General features: G+C 41.1%; 1 protein-coding gene across 21 annotated transcripts in view; it reads left to right on the top strand.

Annotated features, from left to right (window-relative positions):
- MTSS1 (MTSS I-BAR domain containing 1) overlaps positions 1–12,225 on the top strand; it is a 126,425-nt gene that overhangs the window by 95,331 nt on the left and 18,869 nt on the right. For 13 of the 21 annotated variants that reach the window (XM_039550242.1, XM_039550234.1, XM_039550233.1 and 10 more), the window contains 3 exons: positions 5,347–5,358; positions 10,547–10,704; positions 11,939–12,046. In XM_039550242.1, coding sequence (XP_039406176.1) covers positions 5,347–5,358; positions 10,547–10,704; positions 11,939–12,046 — 278 coding nt within the window. The remainder of the gene's footprint in view (positions 1–5,346; positions 5,359–10,546; positions 10,705–11,938; positions 12,047–12,225) is intronic. The other 8 variants (XM_039550241.1, XM_039550251.1, XM_039550236.1 and 5 more) reach the window with 1 other exon arrangement.

The raw sequence follows: 12,225 nt of genomic DNA, 5'->3' as shown, positions 1-12,225 counted from the left end.
GGAATAATATTAAAAAAGCCATTATGTAAATGTTCCCTAACTATTAACATTTCTCACTGTTCTCCCTTTTTGCCACTTTTCTTCTTTTTTCTTTTTTTTTAACAGCCTGTAATCTTCTACACCTTACCTTATTGATCAGAGTGTGAGAAGAAGCATGGGTTGTTACTGGGCGGGAGAGCACTTGGCAATCATAGAAAACTAAAGATGAGTGAGAAGAGAAAGGGACTTTTCCTGAAAGGCAGTTTGTTTCTTTTGGCAGCTCTGTTGCTCTCCCACCACCACCTTGTCACAGGGGTTTCATCACTGTTTTGATGGAAACATGCGGCACTGCTAGCTGCAGCTTTGCCATCACTAAGAGTTTTACTTGGCCATGTGCAAACCCCACCAGGCTTTGGAATGATAGGGAGCTTGTACAAAAGACTTCCTGGTTCCCTTTCCTGCGCTGGGCTCTTCCCAGCTGGGTCAGAAGTGTTTGAGCAGCTCTCAGTCTGCAGGTTGCAACTTGTCCTTCCCCTCCTGCCTAAAAACTGAACCCAGGGACAAGCAAAATAAACGCTGGGGTGGGGAGTTTCTTGACATTTTGAAATTGTATAAGTGTTACCCAGAACAGGTGAGCTGTCTAACTTTCCCTCCTAATAGGTGAGTCAATAATTACACTGGTAGAAAGCGACATGACTGGAAAACTGCTCTTGAATTTTAGCTGACTTTAGATAAGAGATGAGAAGAGATGAAAGCCAGCAAGAGGGAGCTTAGCTCAGTAGGTTCTGTGTGTCTGTCAGTTTAGTGTTCAAAATCAGAATGGTGATCATTAGGGGAACATGACTTTTTGAGATAAGATTTTATTTTTGGGTAATGCATAAATATGTTTCTCGTTTTGTGTGATGAAATGTCTGACTTGAGACCAACAGGTTTAGAGAGTTTGTGATATTCCTTCCATGTCTCCTCCTGTCTCCCCACCTTTTCTAGTCTTATTTCTTGTCCTTGTGTGGTACAGACAACCCATCAGTGCAGGGAAGGTGAGCACTGCGAAAAAAGCATGGAATGGTTTGGGTAGATGTCTGGGATCTGTGAAGAACGAGCCATTTTTTAGCATGTTTCTATGGATTGACAGCTGTCTGGCTCCCTCTCCTCTTTATTCTGCTTCTGAGTGTTCAGTAAATCAGTCTGCAGTATTGAAGGAGGAGACATCATTTTCTGTAAAGTGTGAAGAGGAAGGAGAAGTACTTAAAAGCTGCTGGAAAAAAACGAACCCGCTGTTCTCATACTGCAGATGCCACCTGCATCTGTCAGCAGTGGTTAAAGCAAGCAGACTTGGTCCTTGGATTTTCTAGTTTCATACCCCCTCCTCAAATATGAGCCAAGTCTCATGATGAGAGTCAGGAAACTGGTGTTTTGTCCTCCTTCGGGATTAAACATCCTTGAGCAAGGAGTGGAACAGGCCTCATTTTGCCATCATTACAGCAGTCATAATGTAGTTGACGTTTTGTTTCTTTTTTTTTTTTTTTTTATGTAATTCCCTTGCTTAATTTTGCTGTTAGGATATTCTTTTGGAGTTGTGGTGAAGGTGCTTTATTTCTGTGCTGTCCCCCTTGGAATTGCTGTCAGACTCATGGTGTTTGGTCCAGATCACAAAACCAATAGGAGTCAGGAGGGGTTTGAGTGTATGGGGCAGGTGGAAGAGCTGAGGTCTCACAGGTAGCCAGTACAGGGAAAAGCAGGAGCTGCAGTATTTTTGAGGAGCTGAGAGTTGTTCTCATGTCCACTGGGGAGGAGAGATGCAGGGAGGCCTTCGCTCATATGGCTGTGCATGTGAATGCCCAAAGCTGTTGGCCCCAGCACGAGTGGACAGGAGGTGGGAGGAGGGTCTCCCTGCCTTCTTGCAAGTTATCTACAACACTTAAATGTAGAAGGAAAAAACAGGAGCAGATGCCTTTTCCCCTCTTTGTTGTTTTGATCCCTGTCTTGAAGAAATAAAGCTTTGGTCTGACTGCAGTGTCAAATGTTGTTGTGAAAATGTTTTTGTATGTACCCATCTTGACAGATCTGTTCAGTGTCCTGTGAGGTGAAGTATGTTGTTCTTGCTGCTACTGCGGAATAAAAAAATCATGATAAAGCTGCAGAAGTGATTCTGCTTTAGGACACAAATGAGGTTTGAACTATGGGACAACTGTGCTGGCAGGCATGTGGCTGAGTGCATGAATGTCTTCCTGTGTCTTCAACTCTCCTGTTTCTCTGTTTTTCAGACATACTTTTTTTGTTCTGTTCTTCTTCAATCAGGACCTGTCCCTTTGATTTTTCTGTAAAGTTACTGACTCACCTATGGGAACTCTAAAACAACCAATTCATCCCCTTCCTAGCTCTTGTAAGAATACTTTTGAAATAACTTTATGATTATCTGTGGGCAAACAGGATGTTTGCTAAATTCTGGATTTGCTTCAATACTGTGCATGCTACTAAAAAGGTCCTTTAGGCTTATTCTGCTATTTCCCATCTGACCTTACAGGAAAGTGCTTTTCTTCTGTTTTGGGCAGAAGGAAACAAATACAACCCTCCACTTTCCTCATTTGTGTCATGGAAGTGGTGTCCCCTGGCCCTGACATGTTGGGCTGCAGAGGCTGTATCTCACAGCTGATGCTGCAGCATGCACAGCAGCTCCTTGCTCCTTGTCTGCATCCTGAGGACATTTAGGAAGGAGGGTTGTGGGCTGCGTGGCTTGTCCTGGCAAGAGTGCTGCAGGCTGGGCTCCCCACCTTGGTCTGAGGGGCCAAATACACGGGGGTTTGCCTCTTCCGTGGCTTGTGTGTGGTCTGTTTGTTCTTGTACCATGTGGCCCAGTTGAAAGTTCAGGCTGGGAATTTAAGATCATGTATTAGAAATTACGTTTGCGGAGTATGTTAATTGAATAACGGTGTTTCCAAAGCTTGAAGTGATGGGGAAAACACCAAGCTTTCCAAACAAAACAAAAGGAAGTCCAGGGTCCTTTTTGGAAGTTTGCTAGGGTATTTTTAGTAAAGTGACACGACTGTGAAATGAAGGTCTTACATTTCAAAAGACCTCACAGAGAAAATTTTCACTCTATTTGTTGTCTTTAAATATCCAAAAAAAAAATCCACCTGAAGCTAAATCTGTGTAGTCTTAAATAAGATCCTGGTGCACCTCCCAGATCCATGCAGTCCCTGAAGGTGTCATGGTGATCTTCAAGGTTCATCATTCTCCTTACACCCTTGTTCCCATGTGGAACAGGCCCCTAGGGCTTGTTGCCCACCCCAGCACTGAAACTTATCTCTTGCTGAACAGATGAAGTTGTGTAGTGCATGGGATTGCAGACACCTTCTAAATTTCTCTTTGTCTTTAGGCAAACATTGGCCATCAGAAGTCAGCCCAGCTAACCTGACTCAGCAGAATTATTATGCATATACTTAAAATAAATTCCATGTTTAGGTTTCTGCTGAGTCAGGGCCTCATACATGGATCCATAGCTGCTAGAAGCTGTTGTTGCTATCTTGAATCAGGAGAGAGTCAGCAGCTGTGGCTCTGCACGTAACCATTTGGCAAGGTTAACAAAGTGCATGATTCTTGAAGAAAAAAGGATCAAGTGACTAAATTAAAATATATCTAAATGTATGTATAAAATCCAGAGTGCACGTTTGGTCTATTTTCTGTATTTCAGCTTGGCTATTAATGAAAAAATAGACAGGTTTCCCTTCTGCATATAATAACATGACTGGTAGGTTTCATTTTCAGGTTCTTCATGTGACACTGGGTGAGCTTTGAGGAAAATGTTTAAATCCAAGTGGATATGTAAGAAGTTGTTGAATGTAACGCTCCCAATAATATAACACATGTTAATATGAAAACTGAGTTTTATCTGTCAGACATGTGTAGAAATTTCTGCAGTTCCATTAACATTCAGTACAACATTTCTTCTTGTGTCCCATCAATGTTGAGTAACCAAACTGACATTTTCTCCTTTTGAGTATGCAGCAGTTTTGGAAAGTGTTCTGTGATTCTAATGAAATTGAGATAATAGAACATGATTTTTATTTTACTGTAGAACATGATTATTAATTTACTGTAATACTGCCAAAAGTGCATTTTCTTCCTCCTCCTGGTTAGCAAAGATATGACCTCTTTGTGTTTTAGAGCCTTTTTAGCTATTTTTGTGTTATCCTCTGGTCTTTGTAATATTGTATTACTGCTCTCAAGGATGGTCATGCAAACCCCGTGACTCTAAATTAAAAAGCATAAAGCTCTTCAATGTAATTATAACTGAAGAATGTCTCAGTTCTTAAAGCAAGTGCTGACCTTCTCATTCAAGCACTTTGCACTCTTTCTGTACGTGGCACTTTCCCCATCTATAGTGGCAGGCTGGAGAGGGAGAATCCCTGGCCAGAGCCTTCCTCCCCCAGGAGGGAGCCTCATTCCTCTAAATTGATCAAGTGTGGCACAGTGACTGAAGTGAGAGCCAAAGCTCTGTTGAGTCAATAAGATACAGCTCAGAAGGAGGAAAGCTAATGAGCAAATTATCCTTATCTGTTGCAGGGAAAGAATCCTGTGTGGATGAGGCCATGATGCCTGCAGGGCTCTTTTGGTGCGTTTTGGGGTTTTTTTCCCTGCAAGTTTATAATGCAAGCTTTCCTTAATAAAAATGCAGTGAAGACATGTTGGTAACTTGGTGACTGAAGACATTTCTTCGATTCACTTTCATTCCTTGAGTTTTGAAGGCCTCTTGGTAGTTCCCCTCTTTTTGACAGCAAGCCAGTTTTATTACAAAACTTTATTACATAAATTTTTTTAATTAAAACACACGTATCATAGTTAATCTTTTTGATGTTCTTCCACATTGCATCAGCAATTAGCTTTTCATTTAATTAACAATCTATTAATGTAATTGCAGCAGAGGACATCAAAAAGTGCTGTGGTTACTCATACAGCACCCGCCTAGAGTTCTGCAGGTTTGAGTTCCCTCTTCCCTTCAAGGGAATGAGCTTTGTGCCACTTGACCAGGGTCTGGTTGTCTGTGTTGTGCACTTTTTCTGAAGCACGGGTTAACGTGTTCTCACTGAGGAGTCTAAACTGGTTTAAGTCTCTTAAAGTAAAACTGTATGGTTAATAACCAGGGGTTTAATTTGCGACAGCTCACCAGGATGCAAAACTAATGCGTTTGTCTTTATCAGCAACGGAAGAAGTCAAAATAGTCTAGTCCAAACTGCTCACTCTTGTCTTGGCGCTGATGATAATGTCTAAATTCTAGGAATGCTGGAATACCAGTTTGACTTTTTTTATTTTCCTTTCTGTGTCAATTTTGTGTCCTGCAATTTCTCACCATGCGCACCTGCCTGACAGCTGAGGCTCTGGGTAAGTCTCTGCCATGCTGTGACCCTGGTGGCTGGTTTATTGTAGCCCTTGCTGTGGCCTTTTTATGGTGTCTGGTCTCCACTAACTGCCTAGACTTTAATTTCTAATGGAACTAAAATATTGCCTAATCCTAATGAACAAACCATTTTTTGATTTATTTTCTTTTGGTATCTAATTGGAACACTATAAAAGAAGAAAAACAGTATTGTGGATAAACCTCTGGTTTATTTTAGAAAGGGATTAACGTGGACAGATAAGTCTTGTCACAGTTGGGAGAGAAGTTAAATGGAATAGACATGTCATCAAGGTGATGTTCAAATAATTGAGTATCTTATTGTTAATATGACTTTTAAAGTCTAGAGCCTGAAGTCCTTAATGTTGGTTTTTGCAACTTGTGATCCAAACTCCCTTTTTTTTGAAAATCGCATGCATCTTTCTTACCTGATAGATAAGAAAACACTGTATTTACTTCATGCTGGGGAAAGGGTTGGAATTCAGCATCACAGTTATCTCCTGTTGCCTCATCACATCTCAAATGTGTTTAAATTGGGGGGGTGCTGTTTCAGCTGTTTTGCAAGTTTAAAGTGGCTGCCTTGAGATCTCATTGTGAATGAAGCATGGTGTTTCTGAATCTGAGCAAAGTACTCATACCTGCACTTGTAAGTGTAGTGATGTAGGTGTTGCCTTTGGGAGAAGCCTGGATTGATTAAATTGGGAAGCTCTCAAACGAGGCACCTCCGCTGGGCTCCTGGAGCTGGGCCTTGTTGAGCCCTGCTGCTTGTCCCCAGTTTTTGAAACCACATATTGTAGTTTTCCTGGTTTGTAATTCAGTCAAGAAATGTCATTTGGCAACTTGTAGCTTTTCTGTTAAGGCAAAACTTTGTACTTTCGAACATGAGCAGCTGACTCAGATCTCCAGTAGCCAACAGAAAGGCTCAGATTTGGTTTCTGAAGGAGTCAGAAGTTAAATCCCAGTTATGAGGTTTTTCACCTTTCCATAAATGGTGGCAGAATTCTTCTGTTCTCAGCACAAATCCATATCAGTTAATTTGTTAGCTTTACTATGCAGAGCTTAAAGGAGTTGTTCATCCTGGCAGCTGAAGCAGGTGTGCTCTTGTAAGGAAGGTGGTTTGGGAATGACTGACTCGGAGCCTGCTTTGGTTTGTACAAGTAGAGGTGTACTCAGCATTGTCTCATACAGTGTAAATTCTGCCACTGTCAAGTGTCCAGTATTGAATATTCAAGTTCTGTGCAGATGCTTAAAAAAGTCTTTATGTGAGAATATGGAAAATAGTAATTTCACCAATATTTGCTGCACTGCATTGTCAATAACAACAATAGCTTCACCAGTCTGAGTTGCACAGAGAGAATTTAAAAATTATTCTACTTTGGTGTTGCTGAGAGTTTTGCTAGTTTACATTGTCTTTTAAAATACAGGCATGAAATAGGGTTGAAAATTAGATTTGCCTTTTCCTTTTTCCCCTAATATTTTTCCTTTACTAAAGTTCTGTTTGAACAATAGTTATTTAAGGAATTGTATGAGGCTTTCAGCCAGGATTCACGCAAAACACTGTAAAATTAAAATGCAAATTCTATTGCATGTTGGTCCTTTAAAGCCCTTGCATGTCATGGTAATGATGTAAAGCACCTGCTCTGAGGGTAACATATTAATAAGCCTGTCCTTGAAGTAGCAGCAGATTCATGTTATTTTTGATGGGAAGCAGTTCAGCTCCCTGCACATGATTAGCTCTCACTTGCCTGTATCCAACAGCAGGTCACCAGGCTGTTGGAGCATGGGTGCTGTTGGAGAATTCAGTCCACAACTTCTGATCTTGCATTTCTGCTCCTTTCTACATCACCAGAGCTCCACTTTGAGAAAGGCTGGATTTGAATTCCTTTTCAGTGTTCAGATTGTTGACTTGTTCTGGGTGCAGCCAGACATGCTCTGCAGAACCATCCCTACATCCTGTTCATGTCTGGCTGGTTGCAGACCAGCGACCTGTGACTACAATGGATGCTTTTGACATCAGTCAGCTGTTGCTGATTGCTGTGGTGGGTCACTCAAACCTGCCTGCAGCTGGAGTAGGAGTGTCCTTCCAGGTGCACTTTTACAGCTGCTCCATGATAAGATTGTTCTGGAACTATCTTATATCATTGTAGTAGTTGTGTTGGTTTGGAAGTGTTTTGGAATATATAACCTAAAGGCCAGAGAATGTGGGCTGGAGGAAATAATCACTTGCTGATGTTCCTTATGAAAATGTGCCTTACGAGCACAGCAAAAATGCTGCAATCAGAAATACTGCCTTGGCCAATTAACCTTCTCCTTATGGTTCAAGGGGAAAAGAACTGCATTGCTCTCCCGTGGTCAATATTCCCTTCTGAGATAAGTAGCAGATTCAAATCAGTGGAGACCCAAGGTGGCTGAGGTGGAAAGGTGGTCAGCAGTTGGCCTTCACACCTTTGGTGTTCTCTGGGTGTAGCAGTGCTGTCGAGGGGGGTTATGCTCTGCTCTGCTTAGCAAAAGAAACTGACAGAGAGTTCTCATCCCTCAAATTCCTGAGTTGAGTGCAGCTGGTGATTCAGGGAGTGGGAAGAGCTATGCCTACTTTCAAACAATTTGCTAGATTGATGTCTGCATTGTGGAGCTTTCAAAGGATGTTGATAAAGCTTTCCTCCTCCTAAAAGATGAGTTATGAGAAGTCACCAGGAGAGAGCTGTATTCATCTGTAAACATCTGACTTCAGAGCCTCATCTAAATGATTCACCTGAGCTTGTTTCCTGCTCTGAATTATACCCAAGACAGCTTCTGTGTTTTCACAGACTACCCCAATGCCCCTGAGTATAAAAACGGGTCTGTGAAAATACTGGTGAGGAGGTGGTGTGTCTGTTACTGTACTGACTCACTGGAAGAAGTAAAATGGGAATTTTGTAGAGGTACAGAGGATGCTGGAGAGTGGTGCAGTTTTACACTTGCTTTGGCCAAAGGGTTAAAATAGCAGCCCTGAACCTTACCCTCATAACTTTGTTGAATTGAGTGGATTACACAGGTGCAAATGTGTTTTATTCTTGCCCCAGGTTTTGGCTGCTCTTGTTTCTCTGGTCCAAGATGTGGTGTTCTGAGGTCTACATAAAGTACCAAAACTCACTGTAATTGAACCCACTTTGTCAATGGAGTCCAGTTGCTTTTAAAGTGTGTGTTCTCTCACTGCATAGGCAAATGCATTTAACAAGGATTTATTGCATTATGTGCATGATCGTATGGTGGAGCAGCTGAATGTTTATAGCAGTTCTCCAGTGCTGAACTAATGAGTATGTGATTTAGTTTGCAGCTAATATAGTTTGCATTTGGTACATCCATGGTAGTGAGCCAGTATCTAGGCTTGAACAACAGGAGATTATTTTACCCACTGTAGTTCCAGGCAGCACTCAAAAAGGGGCTGAGCAATGATGCAAGTTTCTATCTCATAAAGTATTTGAAAGAAGAACTCCAGAGAAGTATAAAATGTTTAACCACTGCATCTGATATGGCAGAGTGTGGGGAGGGCCTGAAATGTACAGAATGGCCTTGAAGCAGGAAGGCCCAGTTTGTCTCCTGAGGGTGGCAGACAAAAAGGCACAAGACCTCAAGGCTCTCCTATAACTTGTTTCTGGTAGATGCTAATTTTGATGGAGGAGGCAGATGACTGGACCTTCAGAGTCTGTTATTCTTAAAATTATTTACTTCCAAACAGTTTTATGACCACATTAGAGCAGCCAGACTGATCTGCAGGATCAGACACTGCTGGAAGTTTGGTACCAGTGGCCTTGGCGGTGGCCGTGTCCATGTTGCACTGCATGTGATTCTTCCAGAATCCAGTGTAGAGCTCTGCATGTGGGTGTCAGTGCAGTTTTATCTCGACTGTGTCTAACTCTGTACAGAGGAGATTTGGGTATATCCAGCCTGTAATGCCACTAAGCCAGCGTGATTCTCTTTGCTTCCATCACTGCTCTCTTTTCCTGCGGCTCTTGGCTGTGCAGGGGAGGTGATGGCTTTGCCTTGCTCTGGAGTATTAAGGAAATACATGTGATAGTAAGGCAAAGGTTTTTCCTTTGTAACCCTGACATTGAGTCATCTGCATTGTGTACTACACACATCAAGAGACATTTTTCTTCCTCTTGCTCATAGCTTTAAATTCTCCATGCAGAAAGGTTATTGTCCAAAAAGATTGATTTTGGGTAGCTGCTTGTAACTCACCCACCATTTTTTCAGTGTTATCTTCCTGGTAGTTAAATTGCATGTGATGGGATTTCTGGGAGATTTGCAACAAATTTATACAACTGAGGTCCTTTAAAATATTTAGGGGCGTAAGCTGCATGAAAACATCTTGCAACTGCAACATTATTGGTTTTAGTATGTCTAAGCAGCAGCTCTTCATTCCTAGAGGAATATTTTTTTTGGCATGATGCAGTGTAAGCAGTCAATGCAGAATAAGGTTACTTAGCTGTCACAGAAAGTTTTGGTATTATGAGTTGACTGTAATTAGCACAGTGAAGCTTTTTAATTTCAAAACACTGAAATTTTATTATTTCCATTGACATATATTGGACATTTATATATATATATATTAATAACCTGTGTTGAGAGGTTTGGTTTAGTTGGACTCTGGAATGAAGAAAACTGTTTCAGCAGTTGGTTTGTGCAGAGTACTGGACTCAGTGGTCCAATGATCAGTAACATGTCCTTAATAGCATCTTGTATAGGAGATTGATTCATTCATTTAGTGGCTCCACAAAATTCTCATTAGGACCTTGTTAAGCACAAATGCAAGAAGGAAGAGGAACACATCTGGATGAGTGATTAATACTCTCCCAGTTAGTAAGATGTTGGTTTTCAGCAAGGAGGATGTGAAGAGTTTCTACAGCTAATGCTTTGAGAAAGTCCTTACTTAAAATGCTGTCTTTGGCTTGTTGAAACCTTTTGAATTGAGCTGGATTTCTATTCTATGTAAAAGGAGAAGTAATAAATGCTTTGAAATGCTTGATTTAATTGGGGGGGGAATCCTTACTAATTTGAATTAAGGGAAAATGCTGGTTAAGATTTGAATTGCAGAAGCACAATCCAGCAGCAGTGCTGGCTGAAAATAATGTCATCTTCTGTGGAGAGGCACAGTTTTGACAAAATGTACTCTTGATTGTTTCCTGCATACAGGACGGGGTGACATTCAGCCCCAGCTGGATAGTGCTTTACAAGATGTCAATGATAAGTACCTGCTGCTTGAAGAAACCGAGAAGCAAGCTGTCAGAAAGGCTCTGATCGAGGAGCGTGGTCGATTCTGTGCTTTCATCTCGATGCTGCGCCCTGTGATCGTAAGAGCTCTTCATTTTCAGTCAGTACAATTCACAGATTAGATAAGTGGCCAAAAGCCTCTGAAGAGAGCATCTCATTGTGTCTTAGGAATGAGTTTCTAGAGCCAAAATTTAGCCTGTGTCTCTGTCTAGCAAGTGGTGAGAGTTGGGACCTTTCGTGTAGGCACTCGGAGTAATTCAGCAATGGGAAACACTGAATACCTTCAAGGTGACTGACGGGTAAACAATGGGCACAAAGACTGAAGTCAGTTTGTGTTCTCTATGCATTCCAGCCTGAGACATTGCAAATGCAGTTTTTTCCACTGTTTTTCTTCTAACATCACATTTTAATATAAATCCTTCTTACTCCTACTCCAGTGCTAGGACTGATAAATGTTTCAAGACCTCCCCTGTGTATATAATGACATTACCTGACAAATTGCAGGCTGCTTCCATGCAGTTTTCTGATAGCTCCTTTCCTTCTACATGACTGTTTTTCAGCTCGTTGGAAAGGTTTGAGTAAATTTTCATCATCTCAGGTTGTCTGAAGCCTGACAAGGAATTATTCGTGGCTCTGCACAAGCGAGGTGCATTTCTGAAGGGTCACCAGTGTACTGGGAAAATGTTCCCAGTGCTTGTTTACAAAGAGCATCAGTCTCAACAGAAAACCATAGTTAGAGAAGTAGGAAAGTCATGGCTGAGCAGGAGGAGGTGGATTCCAGACTCAGAGGACCTGGAAGAAATGGTAACTAAGGAATTACTGTGGTAGTTTACAGTGCAGAAATCATCATCTGAGTTAGCTGTCGATATAATTTGATCCATAATCAATCTCTGTATTAATGCTCTGTACCTGTATAATTCCTTTATCAAAAACTATGAATTTAACCCCTGTTTACACTCAAGCTTAAAATTGTTAGGGCACGTTAGTGAGTATACATAGAAGAGATACATATTTGTCAAGTGCAGCAAAACTGACACTTTTTCTGAAGATGTCACAAAAAGAAGGCTGAGACTTACTTATCTTGTTAATAAGAGAAAAAATTTCTGGGCCTCAGAATTTATAGCAATCTTAAAGTAGTTACAGAATCCTAAATTAATATTTCAACCTTTTGTAATTTCTTAATATGCAAAGAAAAAGCAGCTCCACTGGGCATCTCCCCAGTCATCAGCAAAATGAAAAAGGTCATACATTGTGTTACAGGTCTGATTTTTAAAACCAAGGCTCTGGTTAGCCTTGCTCATTTTTTCTTTTCAGGAAGAAGAAATATCAATGTTAGGAGAAATAACCCATTTACAAACCATATCAGATGACCTGAAAAGTCTCACCATGGATCCACACAAATTGCCATCCTCGAGTGAACAGGTTAGCTCTTGTTACCTGGCAAACATTTTATTTGTGGCTTGCACCACTTTTCCTTTTGTGTTGTGAGGAATATTGACTACTAGTGTTTAGTGGCTTAATGTGATGTTTTGTAGAAGCTTTACTGCAGCAAGGTCATTTTTAACATGAGCAATTTTTTAAAAACCATTTTGTTTTGAAAA

The sequence above is a fragment of the Corvus cornix genome, chromosome 2 (genome assembly GCF_000738735.6).
Source record: "Corvus cornix cornix isolate S_Up_H32 chromosome 2, ASM73873v5, whole genome shotgun sequence".
In the NCBI taxonomy this organism is placed as follows: Eukaryota; Metazoa; Chordata; class Aves; order Passeriformes; family Corvidae; genus Corvus; species Corvus cornix.
This window is presented reverse-complemented; position numbering and strand designations above follow the sequence as displayed.